The 24,083-nt window shown below is 36.4% G+C and overlaps 1 protein-coding gene across 4 annotated transcripts in view; it reads left to right on the top strand.

Moving 5' to 3' along the window:
* CFI (complement factor I) overlaps positions 1 to 24,083 on the top strand; it is a 52,703-nt gene that overhangs the window by 8,548 nt on the left and 20,072 nt on the right. For 3 of the 4 annotated variants that reach the window (XM_049104949.1, XM_035709771.2, XM_025465904.3), the window contains exons 2-7: positions 6,341 to 6,382; positions 13,189 to 13,468; positions 15,217 to 15,370; positions 17,198 to 17,370; positions 18,624 to 18,737; positions 18,838 to 18,948. In XM_049104949.1, the coding sequence (XP_048960906.1) occupies positions 15,300 to 15,370; positions 17,198 to 17,370; positions 18,624 to 18,737; positions 18,838 to 18,948 (469 nt within the window). In that variant the 5' untranslated portion in view covers positions 6,341 to 6,382; positions 13,189 to 13,468; positions 15,217 to 15,299. The remainder of the gene's footprint in view (positions 1 to 6,340; positions 6,383 to 13,188; positions 13,469 to 15,216; positions 15,371 to 17,197; positions 17,371 to 18,623; positions 18,738 to 18,837; positions 18,949 to 24,083) is intronic. The other variant, XM_025465905.3, reaches the window with a different exon arrangement.

Genomic DNA, 24,083 nt, shown 5'->3' with positions numbered 1-24,083 from the left:
AACCGCTGCGCCACCCAGGGATCCCTCAAATGCTTTATATTTCTGTTAATTTGGTTGTTAATTTCTCTTTCATCTCTGATTTTATTTCTTTGAGTCCTCCATTTTTCTTGATGAGTCTGGCTAAAGTTTATCAATTTTGTTTATCTTTTCAAAGAACCAACTCTTGGTTTTATTGATTTTTTTTCTATCTTTTTAGTCTCTATTTCATTTATTCCCTCTCTGATCTTTATTATTTCCTTCCTTCCAACAACTTTGGGCTATGTTTGTTCTTTTCTAGTTCCTTTAGGTGTTAGATTGTTCATTTGAGATTTTTCTTTTTTCTTGAAGTAGATCTGTATCACTAAAAATGTCCCTCTTGGAACTGCTTCTGCTGTATCCCAAAGATATGGGACCATTATGTCTTCATTTTCATCTGTCTCCATGTATTTCTTTATTTCCTCTTTGATTTCTTCACTGATCCATTGGTTGTTTAGTAGCATGTTGTTTAGCCTCCAAAAAAGGAGGAAGAGGGGAAGGAAGAGGAGGAGAAATTGTAGGTGGGAAAAATAAGTAGTAACATAATAGATTCAACTAAACAAAAATTTGGTTCTTTGAAAAGATCAAATGGACACACCTTAACTAGACTGACATAAAAAGACACAAATAAAATCAGAAAGTGGACACATCACTGTTGACCTTACCGAAATCAAAAGAATGATAAAAGGGTACTATGAACAATTATATGCCAATATATTAGATAACTTAGATGAGTAGCCAAATTCCTACAAACACACACATTACCAAAACTGAATCAAGAAGAAATAGTAAATCTGAACAGACAAGCAACAAGAGATGAATCAGGAATTTCTAAAAACTTCATCAAAGAAATATCCAGTATCAGATGGCTTCACTACTAAACACTGAAAGAAGAATTAACACTAATTCTTCTCAAACTCTTCCCCCCAAAAAAGAAAAGAAGTAAATACTTCCTAATTCATGAGTCCAAAATCACTCTGATAATAATGTCAAAGATACAACAAGATACAAAGCAGAGATAAAAGCTACTGTCGTCATTGACCTCCTCCTCATATCAAATATTCCCAGATATTTCCAGCATTCATCATTCCTTTGTATGGATCCAGATTGCCATCCAGCATAATTTTCCTTCTGCTTAAAGGGATTTTTAAAAAACTTTTCTGTTAAGGCAAATATACTGGTGATTAATTTTTCAGTTTTGTATCTAAAGAGGTTGTTATTTGCCTTAAACTTTTAATGACATTTTTGTTAGGAATAGATTTATATGTTGATAGGGCTCCCTACACACACACAGTATTTTTTAACTGTTACTCCACTGTCTTCTCATTTGTATTAGTGATGAGACCTCAGCTGTCACACTTACCTTTGTTCCTTTGCCCATGATGTGACTCTTTTCTTTGGCCCTTTTGAAGATTTTCTCTTTATCTCTGGTATTTGAAAATTTGAATATGATGCCTTAATGGAGTTTCCTTCATGTTTCTTCTGCTTGAGATTCATTCAACTTGTTGGAACTGTGGATTTTTATTTTTCATCAAATTTAGAAAAATGTCAGCCCTTATTACTTCAAATATATTTTTTGTTCCTATCTCACTCCCTTCTCCTTTGGAACTCCAATTACACATAAAACATGCCACTTGAATTTGTTGCACAGCTCACTCATACCTTGTTTGATAAATCTTTAGGTTTTCTAATATTTTCTTCTGCCAAGACCTACTTGTCATTAGTTCCATCCAGTATATTTTTTTTAATCTCAAATATTGTAGTTTTCAACTCTAGAAGTTCAATTTGGATCTCATATATCTTTCATGTTTCTACTTAACGCTTTAAACATATGAACTACAGTTATAATAAATATTTAAATATCTTTACCTGCTAATTCTAACATCTATACTAGCATTCTGAGTGTATTTCAGTTGATTGGTTTTTCTCATTATGAGTCATATTTTGCTGCATCTTTGCATGCCTAGTAATTTTGGGGGGTGCCAGATATTATGAATTTTACTCTACTGGATGAGAGTATTTTTGTATGCTGAGTACTCTACTGCTGAGTATTTTTGTATGCCTGTAAACATTCTTGAACTTTGTTCTGAGATGTTTAAGTTACTTGAAAACAGTTTGACCCTTTCAAGTCTTGCTTTAAACATTTTTACGTAGGACCAGAATAACACTCAGTTTGTTTTTTTATATTTTATTTATTTATTCATGAGAAACACAGAGAGAGAAGCAGAGACATAAGCAGAGGGAGAAGCAGGCTCCTCGAGGGGAGCCCGATGTGGGACTCTATCCCGAGACTCCAGGACCATGCCCTGAGCTGAAGGCAGACGCTCAACTGCTGAGCCACCCAAGGGTCCCTAGCACTCAGTTTAGAACTAATTATTCCACACTACTGAGGCAAGATCCTCTGTGTACACCTCCAAATGCCCCATGAATTACAAATGGTAAGAATTAGAACTATTCATGGCCCTGTTTGAATGTGGTCCCTATCACCTAGAATTCTTTTCGGTGGTCCTTTCCCCAGTCTGAAGTAGTTTCTTCACACTCAGGTGCTGATGAATACTTGTTGAACACTCAGAGGGGATCTGCTAAGGAGCTCCAAAGTTCTTTTTTCTATTCCATTCACTTCTTTCCAGCATTCAATTCTTTGAATTCTAACTGCTTTGGTCTCCTCAGACTCTCAAATCTTTTTCCTCAGCTCAGGGAGTCCCTTGGGCTCAGCTCAAGTTCCCTCCCTCTGCACCACAGTCATGGAACTCTCAAGGCAATCAAATGGAGCAATTACAGGTCTTCTTCATTTACTTTTAGACTCTCAGGGATCACTACCTTTCTTCACCTAATGTTCAGTATCTTGAAAATTATTGCTATGTTTTGCCCATTTCTTAGTTGTTTTAGGCTGAAGCATAAACCTGGTTCCTATTATTTAATCTTGACTGGAAGCAGAATTCCTATTTAATTTAATTTTAATTAAGTTTAATGTAGGTAGCCATATCTGGCCAGTGGCTCTTGTATTAGTACAGTTAACAATTGCTGGGGTTACTGAGATTGAGATTTTAAAATACAAATGTAAACCTCAAATGGGTGTATTTTTTAAAACATATCCTTTAATAGACATTGTGTTATAAATGCAAGTTAATTCAGTCAATTCTCAATTCAGCCCTGATAGAGGCAGTCTCATAAACACTATGCATTGGAATTGTTCAGGTCATTTCAGTACAGTTCCTGTCTCCAAACTCTCTGTTATCACATTTTTCTGAATGTGAATAAACAGTATTGTCACAGTGAATTACAAGGATGAAGAAACAGAAGGAGAGTTTTCAGTTTTTTCATTCTAGGCCATTTGGAATTTTTGTTTTTAAAATATAAAATAGTAAAAAAGTGCAGACCAAAAGGTGTGCCAAGAGCAAACAACAGTACATGCAGGACATATTTTACCAAATTTGAATAATATCTTTAAAATGAAATTTATTCCTTTTTTATCAATGTATTTAATTGTTGTTAAACTGAAAAATTATTATTCGTTACAATAACAGACCTATACATAGGTGTAATTTTTTTCTTCTTCATCAAAGACAAATATGTAGTTAAAAATATTTCTCTATTTTTTTCCTTATTTGTTTTTTTTTTAAGATTTTATTTATTCATGAGAGACACAGATAGAGAGTGAGAGGCAGAGACACAGATAGAGGAGAAGCAGGCTCCATGCAGGAAGCCTGATGCAGGACTCAATCCTGGGACTCCAGGATCACGCCCTGGGCCGAAGGTGCCAAACCACTGAGCCACCCAGGGATCCCTATTTTTTCCTTATTTGTATTGTGTTTTTTACTTTTATTTTTTACAAACAGGGTGTATATATATTATATATATATATATATGAATTTCAATGACAGAAAATATTTGCTGTTCACATTTTTCTGCATAATTTATTGTTCATTTCTTTCATGGTTTTTATTGGAAATAATTTTGTTGTATAGGGAATAGTGTTTTGGAAGTTTCTGTTCTCAGGGCGCCTGGTGGCTCAGCTGGTTGAGTGTTGAATTCTTGGTTTCCACTCAGGTCATGATCTCAGGGTAATGAGATTGAGCCTGGCATTGGGCTCCACGCTCGAGCTCATGCCCCTCTGCGATTCTCTCTCTTCTCTCTCTCTTCCCCCCCACTCACTCTCACTCTATTTTGCTCTCTCTCTCTAAAAAAAAAAAATCCTTTTTAAAAAAGTATCTGTTTAGTGTGTCAAAAACACTAAGCTTGCCATTTGTCAGTAGACAATTTTTTGCAACTCTTATTCCAAGGTGCTAGTTTCTTTAATATATAGACTTCTTATAAAACAAACAAACAAACAAAAGGCCAAACAAACAAACAAACAAACACAATCCAATATACATCAGCAAAAGATATGATTAGTGCAAGGAGAAAGAAATAAAAATCTCAAAGTTTGAGCATATTGAAAGATGTTCAGCCTCACTCATTGGGTAAATTGCAAATAAAACTGTATGTACTCTGATAACATTTTTATATACCAAATTGGCAAAGATAAAAAAGTTAGTGAGGTATATGTTCTGTGGTCAAGATTATGGAAAATAGGCACTGTCTGATATCAAGGTTGGGAATGCAAATGAAAACAACCTCTATAAAGAGAAATTAGGCAATATCTTTCAAAGTTAAAAGTGCTGATTTTTTAAAATTTCACTCCCAGGTTAAGTACTGACAGATACATTTAGTATAGTGGGAAATGATGTGTATTATGTAAAAAGATTCACTATAACTTTGATTATAATGACAAAACATTAGAAAGGGCCACTGGTTGCAAATTGCACTGGCGTTGGGGGGCAGAGTTAGAAAATAAAACATAGGCTCATGTACAATAATGATCTCTGGAAAGATTCACAAAGACTATTAAGTGGTTGACTCCGAGGTGGGCCTTGGTAAGTTAAATGGATAAGGGAAAAAAGGAAATATACTTTTTATAGGCACCCCTTTGAACCTGTTTGTAATATTCCTTTGTGTTTCCTATTTTTTTAATTAATTAAAAATAAAAACAACAACAAAATTTCAGCCATCTTAAAAAACAAAACTGTTTTCATATTAAAAAACAAAACTGTCATAATAAAAATAAGGCCAAAAAACTAGGCCAATGATTTTTTAAAAAATCTCTGAGGCAAAAATAATGGAATTGACCCCAAAGCAATACTCCCAATTTTTAAAGAAAAAAGTAGAATGCCCACCTTACCTGCACACATCGTACAACCATTTTTCTACCATTTCCAGCAACAACATACTGGTCCTGGGCCAAATGGTGTAGTTATTTTAAAAATAAAACAAACAACAACAAAAATAACAAAATTCAAGTTCTTTGTTAAGTATTCATCATTTAGTATTAGTAGAGAAACATCACTTTTTTATCTGAATAGAGTGGCTGCTGGTTAAATATCTGGTTGTCGGGGTATCAGAGTATGACTTTATATCAGAAACAGGTATGATAAAAGATGGACAGATCCAAAGAGAGGAAAAGATTATAGAAAAAAATTGCTAGCGAAGACCAGGATGAGAAGACACTGAGGCCACAGGAGGCCTAAAACTCTCCAAATGGAAAGACTTCCCATACGGTTAACTTTCAGGATATGAGTTTATTCACTTCTGGAAGAAAGACAAAATGCTATATTGTTTGCCCTTTTTGAATCTTTTCCTTTTTTTCCTCTCAATATTTTCCAGGGAAATGATGATTATACCAGGTAGTTAATGTCATAATAATAAAATCACCACAAAATCTCAGTGTCAGAAAATTTATTTAATATACTAGGCTGCAGGTTGGCTGGTGATCAGCTGATCTAAATTGGGCTCAAGTAGAGTGATTCTTCTTTGCTTGCCTAGCTATATTCTTCTCATAGCTATGGCAGAGAAGCAAAAGGACAAAACTAATTGGACAAATACTTTCCAATCTCTTGTGTAACACCTACTGACTGCTTGTTAATTAAAGCGAGTCACATGGCCAGACCCAGAGTCTACAGTTAAGAAAATACACCTTTCCCCCAGCAAATGACTGGAATGCAGGGAGGCTAGAATTGGGGCCACTTACAATCTATCACAGTTACCATCATATTTGCATTTCCATAGGGTCTTAAATGTTCATTCATGTTTTCCCATGTATTTTTCATTTGATCCTTGGAATAGCTCTGTGAGAATATTATTTTTATTTTCTACATTTTACAGAAGAACAGAATCAGAAAGTAGTCATTTACCCAAGTTCACACAGCTACTTAGCAATACAAGCAGGAATTGGCGACCTTTTCTGTACTTTGGTCATAGTTGATCATTCTTTTTCCTTTGTTTATAGGATACAGATGAAAACCAAAAACAATGGATAAGGAAAACCCAGGTAAAGTTATACAGCTATGTACTAGGGTAAATAAGGGATTGTTTGCTTCCTGTTTTCTAATTACCAACCACCCATCTAAAATTGTTTCATTGTCATCCTGCCTAGAATAAAAAGACAAAATTCAAGTCAAAATAATCGTTACATCATTGCAAATACCAAGGGCCAAAACAAAACAAAACAAAAACATATCCATATACACAAAAAAGCAATAGTAACAGAAGAGTTGAGTCATGTTTTATAGATGAGTAGACTATAGTCATAATTGCTAAAAATTTTTGGACATGTGCTTCTAGTATATGTAAATATATTTACTTATCAATAATAAATATACTGCTATATACATAATGCAGCTTAAAAAACAAATACAATTTGGGACACCTGTGTGGCTCAGCAGTTGGAGGTCTACCTTCGGTTCAGGGCATGATCCGGGGTCAGGGAATTAGGTCCTGCATTGGGCTCCTGGTGGGGAACCTACTTCTCCATCTGCCTGTGTCTCTGCCTCTTACTCTGTGTTTCTCATGAATAAATAAAATCTTTTAAAAAATACAATTTTAAGCACATAAATAATATTTTAATAATTTTCAACAATCTTTAATAGAATAATATCATTAAACACACTTCATTATTTTTAAAATTTTTCATTTGATTTCATGGCATATTAGCTGCAAAAGATAGTTCACAAGGAGCAAAATGCACAATAAACACATAGGGAGAGGTTCATCATTAATGATATAAATCTATATTTAAACGCTCATTTTAATATTACTGATTGAGGGGACAAGGCTGACTTCATATAGTACTTAATTAACTTTTCATTGTTTTTAACCCTGCCATGTGGCTGATGAACTGCTCCTACTGGGGTTAGAAGTGTTGACTCTGCCATTCGCTTATCTGTGGGTGTTGCAGTTGGGTATTATTTTCAATCCAGCATTCATTTCACTGTACAAATGTATATGATCCTCTGTCTTAAAACAAAAACCCTCTCTTGACTTAATATCCCCTTCCAATTATTGCCCCATTTCTCTGTGCCTCTTTACATTTAAACTCTCAAAAATTTGCTGTGCTCAGTTTATCTTTTTCCATTATTTCTTGAACCCAGTCAGACTTGAGTTCCCATCATTCCAACAAAATTGCATTTCCCAAGGTCACCATTTAACTAAAGAAGCATTAAACACAGCTGCCGGCCACTCCTTCCTTCTCCCTGCTACTGTGCACTATTTTCTATTTATTTGTTTTTTACTTCACTGACCACATCTTCTCATTTCCTTTTCTAACTCTCCATCATCTCCTCAACTTCAAAATATTGGGAGGCTCACATCCTCCAATGGCTTTATATTTCATTCTGAGAATAAGCTGGTCTCTACAGTGAATTTTAAGTCCTATATGATTGTTCACCCAACCCTCCAGTTCTCTGATCTCACCTCCTCTTCCTCTCCCTCCAGCCACTTACTCCTCTGCAACCACACCAGGTCTCTACACCAAGAGTACATCACCTATGCTTCTCCCCTACAGATTTGGCTAATTCTGACCATGACACCTCACATCTAGGTAGGTGCATGGCTTGCTCACTCACCTTCATATCTCTGCTCCAAGATAAACCTTCCCTGACAATTCCATACAAAAATAGCAGTTTTCTCCCTCACTCTCCCCAATCTCTATCCCTCTTACCTTGTATAACATTTGTCACCTTATGTTATACTGTGCATTTATTCTCTATTCATTTTTGTCAAGGGCAATCTTTCTGTTTGCCTGGAAGTAGAGTAAAATAAGGTTTTAGTAAACAGTGTTTACCACAAAGATAAACATTAAGAAAGCTTTTGATCCATCACCGCATCTTCTACCATCAACCACATATGTAATAGTCTTTTTTTTTTTTTTTTTAGTATCTTATTGTGGGAAGGAAGGAAGTGACAGAGTTAATATAATTTCCATGATGATTTAAATAATTTGCTTATTGACAACATCTATATACATTCATTGGAAAGACGAGTTTACATAAATGTATGAAGCATAATTTATAATCTCTTTCAGACAAAGACTGGTTTGGAAGTGCATTTACAAACCCCTTTAATTACATCCTTAGAGATCAACAGACCACTGCTCTAGGTATTGAGGATCCATAGATACATGTAACTTACCCCATTCCCTCAGCGTTAAAGCCTGCTGTCATCATGTTTTACACAGCAGATAAACAAACTTACTCTTCTGTCCCTGGCTACTGCCCCACAATAACTTTCTAGCTCTCTTTTGATTATTGCCATTTTCGGCAGCCAGTATGTTGAACAGTGTTAGTCATTACTATGACTAACTTGAAATTTAAAATATAATAATTACTATAAAATTGATTCCAGCTTACCATGAAAGGTTGTTGGAATAGGAAACTGCTTAATTTCTAAGGCAATCTTCTCCATCATTCTCTGATTATACCTTCTCCTATATCTTCCTCAACTGTGTTTCAACAATATTGTCCCTTTCTCTTACAGCTTCAGTCTTTCCTATTCTGTTAGATTCCTGATCTTAGCCTATAGTTATCATGAAATCTCCTATGTCCTGACAACAGCAAAGTCTCTCTTTATTCTGGGTCCCTTTGTGTTACTATCCCATCCATTTTCCTTCAAAATCTAATACTTAATTCTTCTCTGCTGCAAGCCTACTGATATTCTTCTTCATTTAATTATGTTTATCACATTAATTCATGTGTATAGTTTACAAAGGCAAATAAGGCTTAAAACCATGGTAATGCTAAAAATGTTTAACAACTGATTGAGCATAGATACTGACCAGTCAGATAAGATCATGAACCAATTATCTTTGCTTATGAAGTACCCTTATCGGGCAGCCCTGGTGGCCCAGTGGTTTAGTGCCACCATCAGCCCAAGGTGTGATCCTGGAGACCGGGGATCAAGTCCCACGTCAGGCTCCCTGCATGGAGCCTGCTTCTCCCTCTGCCTGTGTCTCTGCCTCTTTCTCTCTCTCTCTCTCTCTCTCTCTCTGTGTCTGTCATGAATAAATAAATAAAATCTTTTTTAAAAATACCCTATCATACCCTTTTTTAAAAATACCCAATCTCACCCTGGTTCTCTCCATCCAGAAACAACCACTTTCAAATCATTCAAATCATTGCTGTCTCTTCTGCTATTTGTTTCTTTTTTTTCTTCTGCTATTTATATCCGATTCCTTTATAACATGTTCATACAAGCATTTCTTTTCAACAATTGCCTGGATTTTCAGTCACTCCATGTTCTTCAAAAGTACTAATGCCTAAACTTGTCTGGGGTTCTGTGGGATATATTTGCTTTATTCTTATGGATTTTCCTCATGAGGCCTTTCAGTTCTCTCTGGTCTGCTAAAACCATTACCACCGGCCCATCTGCTTTGTAGCTTCTAAAATTTTGGTAATACCTCAAGTCTGTAGTCATCTCGTTGCAGGGTGGACTGCGGAGACATTGGGTCCTGAAACTTTGACCCAATCCATCCATCTGGTCAGCCATCTTGGGCCTGTCTGGTTTAATCTGGCTTCTTGTGGCTTTGTTTTGGAATGCTGCCAGGACAGGCCTCTGACTTTCCTGATAGCTGGCTATGACTTCTTTCCTGGCTGCCAGGCATCCTGTTAGAACCTAACTAGAGGCCTCTAACACTCTCCCCATTCCATTTGGGTGTATTGATTATACCTTATTTTTTAAAATTGTTTTATTCTTACTTTAGTGGCACTTGGAGGGGAAACAGAGTTTTTTGTTTTTGTTTTTACAGATTTATTTGTTTATTTTAGAGAGACAGAGAACATGAGCAGGAGGGAAGGGGCAGAGGGAGAGGGAGAGAGAATCTCAAGCAGACTCTGTGCTGACCACAGAGCCCCACAATGTGCGGCTTGATCTCATGATTCTGAGATCATAAAGTGAGCCAAACCCAAGAGTTTGACACTTAACCAACTGAGCCACCCAGGCACCCTGGAAGCAGAGATTTTTTTTTTTTTTTTAAAGCCTGTGTTCAGTTTCCCGTATCTAAGCGCAAGGTCAATCAAATGGCTACCCTGTACTTCTGCTTCCATTTTCTGGCCTCAACTCTCAAAAGTCTGGTTTCTACCTCTAACACTCAGCTAAGACTACTTCTTTGAGGAGTCCCAGTAATCCTTGTTCATCTAATTCAGTGGCCTTTTTTCAGCCTTCATCCTCTGGAGCTCTCTGCCACAGTAGACACATGGAGCAAAGGACCCCTCTCTGGCTGGGAAGCAAATTCTCTTTTACTTGCTCCTCATCTTCAGCTCCTTTAATGTAAATTCTCCTCAATGTTGTGTTTTTGTTGGGTTTGTTTTGTTTTGTTTTGTTTGCCATTCAGTGAATACCAGGCCCACCATACCCCTTAAAGCAAGTCTGAGAATATTTCACCTGAAATGAAGGTCAGAGTTCCAATGATTATAGAGAACTGGACATTGTAATTGTTGTTATATGATCTTTTCTGGGACTAAAAGCCTTAATTTTTTATGTTTTCTCTAATCTAAGAATGATTGAAAAGTTATGACACTTGTGCATGTTTCTGTCAATGAGCAAGGAAAAAGGAGACCCTAGAAAGGATTTAAAGGAATAAAGGCTGGAAAGAATTATGTTGTTTTCTACTTGCACCCAATTGGGATATCTCTCTTTCAATATAAGGGTGATACATAGAAAGGTGACAGTTCCTGCTATCAGGGCACTTACAATCTTCTCAGTGGAAGATATAAGAGCTAAGTAATTACAAAAATTTCAACTCTAATAAGTGCCACAAAAGAGGAACCATGAAAAGTATGTGACTGGTGGATTTCTTCAGAGATCAATGTGTCAAAAGCCAATTTAGTGAATGACCAATTTGTGAAATTTTCTTCTTTATGTGGCTATTTAATAAAGTTTTGTGAAAAGCATATTAGATAGAATAACTTTTAGAGCTTATGCAAATTCTTGCATGGTTTTAACTGATTGGTTTTTATTTGTTTTCATGACAGCATTTAAAGATTGTTCAATTTGTTTCTGTCCCCACTGGCTGTTATTGCAGCTGGAGGACACTGAGAAAGAGAGGGGGACTTGTCACTGAGGACTAGGGAGACCAAAGGACAAGACACTCATCCTCCAGACAGGCCAACTAGGGGACAGAAGCAGCACTGGATTTCCACAACTCGTTTTTTACCCAACTGGTCTGTTCCCAGCCCTCCACATATTTCCTCTGGATTCCTGCAGGTCTAATTGGCCTCCTGCCTGTCTGACCTGATCTCCAATATCTTCCTCAAATGCATATTTGCTTCATGGCTGAAAGTGACTCCCCTGGGACCTGCTCTCTTATCCTCCACCACCCTCCCTTTCTATTCTTTAGTCTCAATCAAGCCTCCTGTTCTCTTTCTTACAGTCTTGCCTAAAGTACCTACCCACCACCCCCTCTGCCAGCAACTTCTGCTCAGTACCCTCAGAACTCAGCCCAGATCAGTTCTTTCTGGAAATGTTCCCAAGTTTCTTCATCAGGCCAGGGCCCAGAACACTGTCCTAATGGCATTTCCAGCCATCTCTACCAGAGAAATTGTCATTCAGGCTTGCCTGTCTCTCTTTGGGTGTGACAGGGAGTTCTATTCCTCTGGTCCTAGTCTTTCTGTGTTACAGAGCAGTACTTACTAACTCATTTATTGAGTTAATGAATAAATGAGCTAATAATCTGTCTTCCAGGGTTTAGACACACACCAGATACCCCTTTGCCAAAAAGTATTGCCAAATGCACATCCTTCAGACACTTCATACTCAAACGGTTGCAAACCAAATTCATAATAGCATTACAGATCTTCACTATCACTCAACCTCAAGACCTAGTACCCACCCTCAAACCCTAAATGGATTAAATTTTCCAATCCTATTACTTTTGGTTGCCTGAGTGTCTTTTTAAACCATTCTGATACTCCACTCCTGCTGCCTCTTACCAGTTTCCTGGCCAGTGACCATTCCATTTGAAGCATATGAAACCCCATACGCCCATCAGTTGGGACTGCTCTTGATTCCCTGAATACATTCTGCACCACCCCTCTTGTAAACACAGGCTGTAGCACCAGCCCTCTGCTAACATCTGTCCTTCCTTAACTTGCTCAAATGCTACCACCTCCATGAGGTCTTTTTAAATTCCTTAGAAATACTAACTCTCTTCCACTCTGGTTCTCCGAGAGTACTGTGTTGTGTCTACCACTGTTATATCAATTACCACAGTCTGCCTTGTACCCCAGTTACTATGTGTGTTTCTGTCTTATTGCTTACATATCAAGCCCCTGGAAGACAGAACCCATGTATCTTAGAGAAACTTTACACATAGTAGGAGTTTAACAAATGGCTTTTTTGTTACTAATTAAATTAACCAATTTAATTCATCAATTCATTCCACAAGACTATATTTCACACCAGTTTTGTTTTGTTACTTCTTAACATGATTTCTTCAAAGGCAGAGTTTTATGTTGGCTTTAGGATAATAATAGCTCCCATTGATTTCATGCCTAGTACCTGTCAACCATTATATGTTTATAATTTCTAATCCTTGCAATAGCCTCGCAAAATAGAAGATGTTACCTCCCATTTTACAGGTGAGGAAACACACATTTTATGAGGGTAAGTAACTTACCCAAGGGCATATAGTTGTAAATACCCAAGCTTGGACTAGAAGTCAGGTTTGTGATTCTGCAAGCCACGAAAACATATCACCCTATCTGTACTGTGTGATAGGTGAGTCTGTTTTGTTTCTTTCCTTCATGTATAATCATCTTCAAAAAGAAGATTTTGGTTTGTTACTGTTTATTTTGTGTTTTACAGCTTTCTTCGCTATCAAACACACCACAAGTGAGTCTGTTAGATGAAAAATGTTTAACTGAAAGATACACACATCTCTCCTGCAATAAAGTCTTCTGCCAACCATGGCAGAAATGCATCGATGGGACCTGTACTTGTAAACTCCCTTATCAGTGCCCAAAGGATGGTACCTCAGTGTGTTCAACTAATGGGAGAAGCTACCCAACTTACTGTCAGCAAAAGAGTTTTGAATGTCTTCGTCCAGGGGCAAAGTTTTTAAATAATGGAACATGCACAGCTGAAGGTAGGAAAAGTCTAGTTGAATCTATGATGTAAGAAGGAAGTTTTTTGCCATCCCTTCTACTAGAAAATAATTTTGCTATGAAATGTTATGATGACAATTCAAAATTCCTTTCTCAACCCTTGATTGTAATTGCTGTGATAACTAAAGAAATAACATCACCAGAATATAGCCAGCCTTTGAATCCACAGCACAAGGCTCCCAAGGTCAGTCTTTCCCCTCGGTGCCTGGTGCCACTCTCTGTTACCCAGCCCTTCAAAATTATCCTTATCCTCACTTCTACTTGGCTAGCAGGACTATTCCCAGAACTACTGAATTGGTTCAGAACCCAGTGAACAAATCTTTACATGACATTGATACTGAGATGGAGCTGCACCTCTGGACCTCCAGCTCCAATAATTTCTTCCAGCATCCATCCTACCAGCCCCTACCCCAAGGGAACCCCAACCCTGTTGGCCCTAATCTAAGGGGAACTCAGGCCTCTGCTGACCTAGGCCATGCTCTAACCTGGCCATGCTCTAAAATCTCTAACTTGGTACATCAAATGAAAGAGCTTGTCTATACTCCATCCAGGTTCCTAATGCAGTGAGGAGGCTGGGATACTGACAGGTAGATCTGTGGAGTGGTTAAGGTTATGAATCTCACTGCCAGATTTAGCTGCAAGCCCCTCTACCCCACCTCAGTTATTGACAAGCTATGTGACTGTCAGATCCCATTTTTCCACATCTGTAAAATATGAATAACACTAGTTCCTAACTCGTAAGACCCTCATGAAAACTAAATAAAATCATGTATGTAAAGCTCTTCACACACTGGCACACAAAAAAAGCTCAAGAAATTTTAGCTATGACAGCAAACCTTAGGCTATATTCAGATATCAATTATCACAGGCACTGAGTGAATTGATAGAAAAATACTCATAACATCCTTTCTTTAAAAAAAAAGATTTATTTATTTATTTATTTATTTATTTATTTGAGAGAGAGAGCACGCAGTGAGGAGGGGAAGAGAGAGAGGGAAAGAGAAACTCAAACAGAGTCTGCATTCAGCACCAAGCCCCACCTGGGGCTCCATCTCAGGACCCTGAGATCATGACCCTGAGCCAAAACCAAGAGTCAAGTGCTCAACCGACTGTGCCACCCAGACACCCCAAAACATTGTTTTTAAAGGCACCATGCCATAGGTCAGTGCAGTAGCCTAAATATCTGTGTGATGCTGAGTGAAGATGTTGAAGCACTCTGGAGCAGGAAGTAGAGAGCCCCCTATTTCAACCCATCTCTTTTGCCTGTTGGAAGAAGGGAAGAAATAATAGAGATTATTCTGTCAGTGGCAGACTTTTGTTCTCTTGAGGCATTAAATGCCTTAAATATATGAGGATGTATAAAACTTTTTTACATTCTAATTATTTGTTTGGCTTACTTTTAAAAAGAGCACAGACTTGGGAGTGAGATCAATATGATAGCTTCTGATTCCTGGCTTCCCCACTGGAGCGAGCAACTTAACCTCATGTGTAAAAATGGAGGAATTTAGGTTCCTCATGTGTAAAAATGGGGATAAATATCAGTGTTTTCTTCACACGGTTGCCTCATAAAATAATTGCCTGCTATTTTCTGTCAAAATCTTCATGGAGTTCACAGTTAATTTGAAATTATGTATTTTGTTATTTTAAAGGCTTTTAATCAAGAGGAAAAAATATAATTGCCTAATATTGCTCATTCTTTTGTTTTGTTTTGTTTTGTTTTTAATTTTAGGACAATTTAGCATTTCCTTAAATTATGGAAATACCACTTCAGAGGGAATTGTTGAAGTAAAACTTATACACCAAGATAAGAAAATGTTCATATGTAAAAAATCCTGGAGCATATTGGAGGCTAATGTGGCCTGTGTTGACCTTGGATTTCAACAGTGAGTGCTTGTGTCAGTGGATTATCTTGGGGTTGGTCTTGTTGTTCCAACTATTAGCTTCTTTGATTACCCAGTCTTTCTGCTTTAATTTCCTCATATGTGACCTGAGAATATTAACCACCTGCCTCCTAGCATTGTTATGAAGATTAAATATGTTCATGTTTCACTATTTATTCCTATTCATTTACACTTAGAACATGGCTGAGCACAGAGTACCTGTAGGTTTGTTGAAGTTCCAGAGAGTTGTAAATATGTTCATTACCAATGTGTTGGTTTGTTGCTGCTTCTTGCATCTCTCAACTTTATTCTGAATTCAGGTTCCTTCTTCCTATACCACATCTGCTAGTGGTTCATTAGTGAAAGGATCTTATTAAACTGAGCCACAAGGTACTTGTGGTCTTTGACAGTTTGTGACCTACAACCTATGATTCAACCTAATAGGAAAGTCTCTCAGTCTTTCATCTGCCAGTATTTTACTCTTATCATATTTTGTATGAGCTCATGGACAGACTTCTCTTATTTTAGCCAATTATTTTCCCTTCCTTCTTTAAGATCTCGTTGAACCCTGGTCAGGCTCCCTGCTCAGCAGGGAGTCTGCTTCTCTTTCTCCCTCTGCTCCCCCTCCCCACTTGTGCTCTCTTTCTTTTTCAAATAAATAAATAAATAAATAAATAAATAAATAAATAAATACAGTTTTATTTATTTTTTATTTATAAAAAAGAGCTCATTGAATGCATTTTATCTAGTATTTTTAGATAGTTTTAGATTGATTTTTTTCAAATTATTTACCTCTGAGATTGCCCCAATGGCTCTCATTTGTTCCCATATTTTGATGCTGTTTGGCACAGTTTTATGACTCTTTCATCATCATTATGGATCCGAAATCATTAAAAATACCTTCCTTATTCTCTTTAATTGTTTTCTTTTTGCCTTTCATTCTAATTGATACGATATTTATATTGTGATTATTGCTTTGTTATCGTTTATATTTTTTACCTGATGCATCTTTCTCAACTTCTTATTTTTAACACCATTTCCCCCATTTCCTTCTAAAAGAAACAAGAAACAGTTGAATGTTCTGAAAGAACAATTTACTATAACTCATCATCTCTAGTATATTGAGTCATAGAGGTAGCCTCTTACATGCACAAATTCTGAACAAATTGAGAAGTCTAAGCAATGGCATACAGATGCCAAATATCACCTTAATACTGTCAAGGCTGAATTGAAGACATAGTTTAACATAAAAATAAAACAAACCTCCTAGAATTAAATCAACTTAACCTCTCAAAATCTAAGCAACAATGGAACCAACTAGGTAAACCTTACAGCAAGAGAAGCAAGTGAAGCAGTCCCCAAAAGGAAAGATGGAAAAAGTGAACTAACCTTGATTTATAACTCCAAAATTCCCTGATCAATTATTCGGTTCCCTTTCCTTGAACAAAGAGGAATTAAGAGATGGAGAGAGGCCAAGAATGACACCCTCAGGTTGAAAGGAAACATCAGGAGTGTGGAAGAATAATTCCTCCTCAACAAGAAACAGAGAAGAGGAAACTATTATTTGCTGATTATTTGTCACGCTTGAACTTTGGCTAGTCAATTTAAATTGACTGCTTTAATTAATCTTTCCAAAACTAGCTGAGATTATTATGTTCCCTTTTGCAGGTGAAGATACTGAGGCTCAGAGAATTTAAGCATCTTGTTCAATGTATCATTCATATGTAGAAAATTAGAGGAAATTACTTTAGTTCCTTATCTCCTACACTAAGATTATAAATGCAACCTACTAATTATTCTACATTAATGTTTCATTTATTCTATTTGTAGAGGTGCTTTTGACATTCAAAAAACGTTTGAAGTTCCTGAAGATCAACATAAAAATCTCACTGAATGTCTGCAGGTACATTGTCGAGGATTAGAGACAAGTTTGGCTGAATGTACTTTTACTAAGAGAAGAGCTAAAAGTGTAGCTGGTGTGGTTTGTTACACAGAGAACACAGGTTGGTAGAGTACTTGCCTGAAACTCCAAAACTTCCTTCAAAATTGCTTATTGCACACCAGTCTGTAGTAAATGAACAAAGGATGGATACTCAATTGCAATAATAGGGGCAAAATCATTCTGGGGGGCTTTAAAACCTAAATTGGTGCTTTTCCTCTATTGCACCTTTTTGCGTTCAAATATTACTTCTATCCAGGTTCCTCTCTGGGGGCAAAGCTGCTTGACTTCTCTTTGCTTGCTGGAACAGCTGGGTTAAAGTTAATAAAACAAACATAAGCAACTCAAACATCAGAAGAAACCTCCATATTTTCTTTGAGAGGTCCAGCCTACACACTTCAAAATACCTTTAAAATATTTAAGTGGCCACAGTCTCAAAGCAGTCACTGCCACTTTTTACCTAAGTCTTAACTAGATTGGAATATTTTAGTCACAAATGCGGTTTTAAAAGCTAAAGCCTGGGACAACTGGGTGGCTCAGTGGTTGAGTATCTGCCTTCGGCTCAGGTCGTGATCCCAGGGTCCTAGGATGGAGTCCAGTGTCAGGCTCCCCGCAGGGAGCCTGCTTCTCCCTCTGCCTATGTCTCTGCCTCTCTCTGTGTGTCTCTCATGAATAAATAAATAAAAATCTTAAAAAATAAAAATAGAGGGATCTCTGGGTGGCGGAGCGGTTTAGCGCCTGCCTTTGGCCCAGGGCGCGATCCTGGAGACCCGGGATCGAATCCCACGTCAGGCTCCCGGTGCATGGAGCCTGCTTCTCCCTCTGCCTGTGTCTCTGCCTCTCTCTCTCTCTCTCTCTGTGACTATCATAAATAAATAAAAATTAAAAAAAATAGAGGCTGAAGACTTTTTTTGGTGCTAAAAAAATACCATCAAAATATAAATGGCACTGTTCAAATAAGTTATGAGATGGAAGTGAGGATTCGTACAGCAGCGGGAAAGGAATGGGTGAACACCTGTATTTGCCAATGTGAGCAAGGACCTGTGATCCCTGATCCCCATCCCCCAACCTCAATGAGTACAGACCTCCACAATAAATACTGGTTTTCAGAGATAACGAAAGGGCCTCCATAAACCAACTTTTGACATTTGTTTTCCTTTTTAACCATATATATTATGTTGATCCTACCAATACAGCTTATATCATTTTTTACTTGATGCCTGACTTTATCTTAATGTTTCTGTTATTCCAAATGTGATAAAGATGTCACCTACAACTCCATAAATAAATTTCACAAAGATAATTCATAATTTACAGTTTCTGCAGCAAGTGATTCCTTCCATTGTGTGAATGGGAAACAGATTCCTCAAAAGAGGACCTGTAATGGGATCAATGATTGTGGAGACCAGAGTGATGAACTATGCTGTACAGGTAGTAAAAGACTTCCCCCATTGAATTTCAGATTCTATCCCATTAAATATTAAGTATGAAAAAAATAAAAATAAAATCTCTACTGTTTATGTTTGTGCAGGATGCCATGGCAAAAGTTTCTTTTGTAAATCTGGTGTTTGTATTCCAAACAAGTATAAGTGCAATGGTGAAGTGGACTGCATTACAGGAGAAGATGAAAATGGTTGTCAAGGTAATTTAAAGTTGTGTGGTTATGTTTTTTCATTACTTGATCTGGGTATTCTGAAACTTCCTTTTAGGTAAATTGTAATTTTAAATGAGTATAGGATAGTGTTAGCAGTAAGAGTACTACTGAATGGGCATTTGAAGAACTATGGAATGTTCTTCTCTCATATTTTCATTTATTAAACATATTTGTTATTTCAGAACTTTGTATTAGAAAAGCTCCCACAGGGATCCCTGGGTGGCACAGAGGTTTGGCGCCTGCCTTTGGCCTAAGGCGCAATCCTGGAGACCCGGGATCGAATTCCACGTCGGGCTCCCGGTGCATGGAGCCTGCTTCTCCCTCCGCCTATGTCTCTGCCTTTCTCTCTCTCTCTCTCTCTCTCTCTCTCTCTGTGTGACTATCATAAAAAAAAATTAGAAAAGCTCCCACATAACAAAACTAGACATTAGTAGAATGAACCAATATGTGCCTATCTCCCAGCTCAAACAGTTAACAATATTTTGCCAGTCTCGTTCAACTTGTTTGAGTATTTTAAAGCACATTTGAGATACCGTGTCACTTCACCTATATAAATTTCTAATGATACAAACACTTCATATATACACAATATATTTTCATTGGTATACCTAATAATAATTCCCAAACACTGTTTAATAACAGCCCATGTTCAAATTTTTCCAACCATCTCAAAAATATCTTTTTAAAAAAGATTTTATTTATTTATTTGAGAGAGAGAGAGAGAGAGAGTTGGAGGGAGAGAGCTAGAGAATCTGAAGCAGACTCGAAGCTGAGCCCAGAGCCCAGTGGGGGCTCCATTCCATGACTGTAAGATCATGACCTGAGCCAAAACCAAGAGTCTTCAGATGCTTAACCAACTGAGCCACCCAGGTGGCCCTCTCAAAATTGTCCTTTTAGAACAATGTGTTTGAATTAAGGTCCAAAATAATCTAACATTGTATTTGATTATTAAGTTTTTAAAGTCTGTTTTATTCTTTAAGAGTTACCCACCTAGAAACACAATGGTCCAATATCTTTGGGATACATCAAAATCAGTTCTAAGAAAGAATTTTATACCAATACAGGCCTATCTCAAGAAAGAAGAAAAGACCCAAATAAATAATCTAACATTATACCTAAAAGAGCTAGAAAAGGAAGAATCAAAAAAGCCCAAAGTTCGTAAAAGGGCATTTAAATTTGTAAGGAAAAAATAAAACTGTCACCATTTGCAAATGACATGATACTTTACATCGAAAACTCTAGGGGTACCTGGGTGGCTCAGTCAGTTGGGTATCCAACTCTTGATTTTGGCTCAGGTCATGATCTCATGGTTCATGAGATAGAGCACTACATTAGGCTCCACACTCAGTGGAGATTCTGTCCCTCTGCCCCTCCTCTCATTTCCTCTCTCTCTCTCTCTCCTTCTCTCTCTCTTTCTCCCTCCCCCAAAATAATAAATCTTTTTTTTTAAAAGAAGAAAACTCTAAAGACTCCACAAAATAAACTATTAGAACTAATAAATGAATTCATTAAAACTGCAGGATACAAAAAAAAAACATTCAGATATCAGTTGTGTTTCTATATGCTAGTAACAAATTATTGGAGAAAGAAATTAAGATAACAATCCCATTTATAATTGCACCAAAAGGAATAAAATACCTAGGAATAAATTTAATTAAGGAGATGAAAGATTTGTACTCTGAAAACTATAAGACATTGATGAAAGAAATTGAAAGTGAAACAAATAAATGGAAATATATACCATGTTCATGGCTTGGAAGAACAAATATTTTTTAATGTCCATACTACCCAAAGTAATCTATAGATTTGGCACAATCCCTATCAAAATATCAATAGTATTTTTCATAGAACTAGAGCAAATAATCTTAAAATTTGTGTAGAACCACAAAAGACCCTGGATAGCCAAAATAATCTTGAGAAAGAACAAAACTGAAGGTATCACAATCCTAGATTTCAGGATATACTACAAAACTATAGTAATCAAAACGGTGTAGTACTTGCACAAAAACAGACACATAGATGAATAGAACAGGATAGAAAGTCCACAAATAAATGGATGCTTACATGGTCAATTAATCCACAACAAAGGAGGCAAGAATATATAATCTAGACAAGACATTCTTTTCAATAAATGGTGTTGGGAAAGCTGGAAATGTACATTCAAAGAAATGAAACTGGATCACTTTCTTACACCATACACAAAAATAAACTCAAAATGGATTAAAGACCTAAATGTATGTTGTTTAATTTAACTTAAATAAAAAAATAAAGACCTAAATGTGAGAACTGAAATCATAACACTCCTAAAAGAAAATATAAGCAGTAATCTCTTGGACACCAGCTTTAGCAACATTTTTCTAGGTATTTCTCCTTAGGTGAGGGAAACAAAAGTAAAAATAAACTATTGGGACTACCACAAAATAAAAAGCTTTTGCACAGCAAAGAAAACCATCAACAAAATAAAAAGATGACCTATTGAATGGGAAAAGATGTTTGTAAATGATATATCTGATAAGAGATTAATATCCAAAATACATAAAAATTTATACAACTCAGTACAATGCACACACACACACAAAATGATTAATAAATGGGCAGAGGATCTGAATAGACATTTGTCCAAAGAAGACATAAAGATGGCCAACAGACACATGAAAAGATGCTCAACATCCCTAATCATCAGGGCAATGTGAATCAAAACTATAGTAAGATATCACCTCACACCAGTCAGCATGGCTAGTGTCAAAAGGACAAGAAATAACAAGTATTGGTGAAGATGTGGAGAAAAGAGAACCCTGGTGCGCTGTTGATGGTGCACAAAATTGGAGCAGCCACTATGGAAGACAGTATGGAGATTTCTCAAAAAAAATTATACATATTTGTATATATCTACCATATGATTCAGCAATTCCACTCCTGAGTATTTGCCCAAAGAGAACAAGAACACAAATGCAAAAAGGATGTATCTCTATGTTTATTGCAGCATGATTTACAATAGCCAAGATATGGAAGCAACCCAAGTGTCCACTGACAAACAAAGAAAGAAAATGTCACACACACACACACACACACACAGAGGCATATTACTCAGGTCATAAAAAAGAATAACATCTTGCCATTTGCAACAACATGTTAAACCTAGAGAATATTATGCTAGGTGAAGTAAATCAGAGAAATACAAACACCATATTATTTCACTTATATGAAGCATTTAAAAACAAAACAAATGAACCAAGAAACAAACAAAAGCAGACATAGATACATAAATACAGAGAACAAACTAGTGGTGGCCAGAGATAGGTGGGGAGAATGGGAGAATTAGTTGAAGGAGATTAAGAAGAACAAACTTCCAGTTATAAAATGTCAGAGTATGGTCAATGATACTGTAATAATGTTGCATGATGACACACAGTAACCACACTGTGGTCAGCATTGCATAATATGTAGAATTGTTGAATCTTGGGGTCATACACCTGAAACTAATATAACAGTTTTTGTCAACTATACTTCAATTTAAAAAATGTTACCTACCCATCCACTCCCAATTTTTTTCATGCCATTGATTTTTAGAGAAACTTGGTCATTTGCCTATAGGATGTTCCTTATTCTGGATTTATAGAGATTTGAAAAAAAAAAAAGAAAACCTCTGATGCTAAAAAGTATTTACTAGGTGCCTACTCTGTGTCACACAGACTGACTTCTTCCTTACATCAATGCTTTCTGGAGGAAAAATCTCTGGAAATTATTATATTCATTCATTTATTCAATGAATATTTATTAAGTTCTTACTATATATGTGCCAGACCCTATTCTTGAAAAGAGAATCTAATTATTTTTATATTCCAAATGTAATGCCTTATAAATAAGCATTAAATACATGTTGGAGATATATATGGACAAATTAATTGATAATAATTATATTTTGGCAGTGCTTGGTATTATATGACTTTACAGAAGTCTTATTTAATTTCCCATTGACATCAGTTCTTAAATATAAAAACACACTTTTTAGGATTTCAAGTCATATTATTTCTTTTGATTTATATAAGCAGTTCAGCAAAATACTTTATGTTCGTTAAAAATAGTTAAAACCTTAATAAAGAGAGAAGAGAAAGAAATTTCAAAGCATTTTTAAGGGAGGAAGACAGTGAATCACAACTCTTGCCAGGATGCTTGAGAGTTTTTCCCTCTCAGTTTTATTGAGATAGAATTGACATACAATACTGCATATAAGTTTAAGGTGTATAATATAGTGACTTGGCACACATTCATCGAGAGATGATGACCACAGTAAGTTTAGTTAACATCTATTATGCCATACAGTTACCAAAAAATATTTTTCTTTGTGATGAGAACGTTTAGGATTTACTCCCTTAGCAATTTTTAAGCGTACCATATAGCAATGGTAACTATAGTCACTGTGCTGTACGTTGTACCTCCAGTGCTTATTTATCAGGAAGTTTGTAGGACAATTCCCCACCCCCCACCCTCTGCCCCTAGTAACCACAAATTTGATCTTTTTTTCTCTGAGTTTGCTTTGTTAGATTTTACATATAAGTGACATCATGCAGTATTTGTCTTCCTCTTATGCTTACAATTTGATTTCACTTTTCAGCATAAGAATATTTGGGGTTTCTTCACCTTCTCCTCTTCTTCGGTCCCTTTTCTCTCCCTCTCCTCCTTCTCCTGATTCAGTTTAAGGTCAAAGAACACAAATTGTTAGCTTATCAGGGGAAAAAAATCCCACTGCTAGCGAGTAACTATGACATAAAGCTGACTTTTAAAAAATCAATTATCTTGAACCCATATCAAAAATACATTTAGTCAACTCTCATTGTTACTTCCATTTACCCTTCTGTGGAGTTAGCATCACCATTTGTATTTCAGTAGTGCTTCTAATTTTTCCCTCTCTAAGCAAGAGCAAATGAGAGCAGAGATGTAAAATAAAAATATTATTATATTCATTGATCTTTCAGCGGACAGATCAGAATCACTACACCAACGGAAGTTTGGAGTGTAAATTGATTTCATGTATCCTGAAAAATCCCACCTTTTATACATATAAGTTTAAAAGAGTTATACATTTTGTATAACTGTATAGTAAATTTGCTGTGCGTATGTGT

The sequence above is a fragment of the Canis lupus genome, chromosome 32 (genome assembly GCF_003254725.2).
Source record: "Canis lupus dingo isolate Sandy chromosome 32, ASM325472v2, whole genome shotgun sequence".
Classification (NCBI taxonomy): Eukaryota; Metazoa; Chordata; class Mammalia; order Carnivora; family Canidae; genus Canis; species Canis lupus.
The sequence above is the reverse complement of the archived record's forward strand: the minus strand, read 5'-3'. Positions and strand labels throughout refer to the sequence as shown.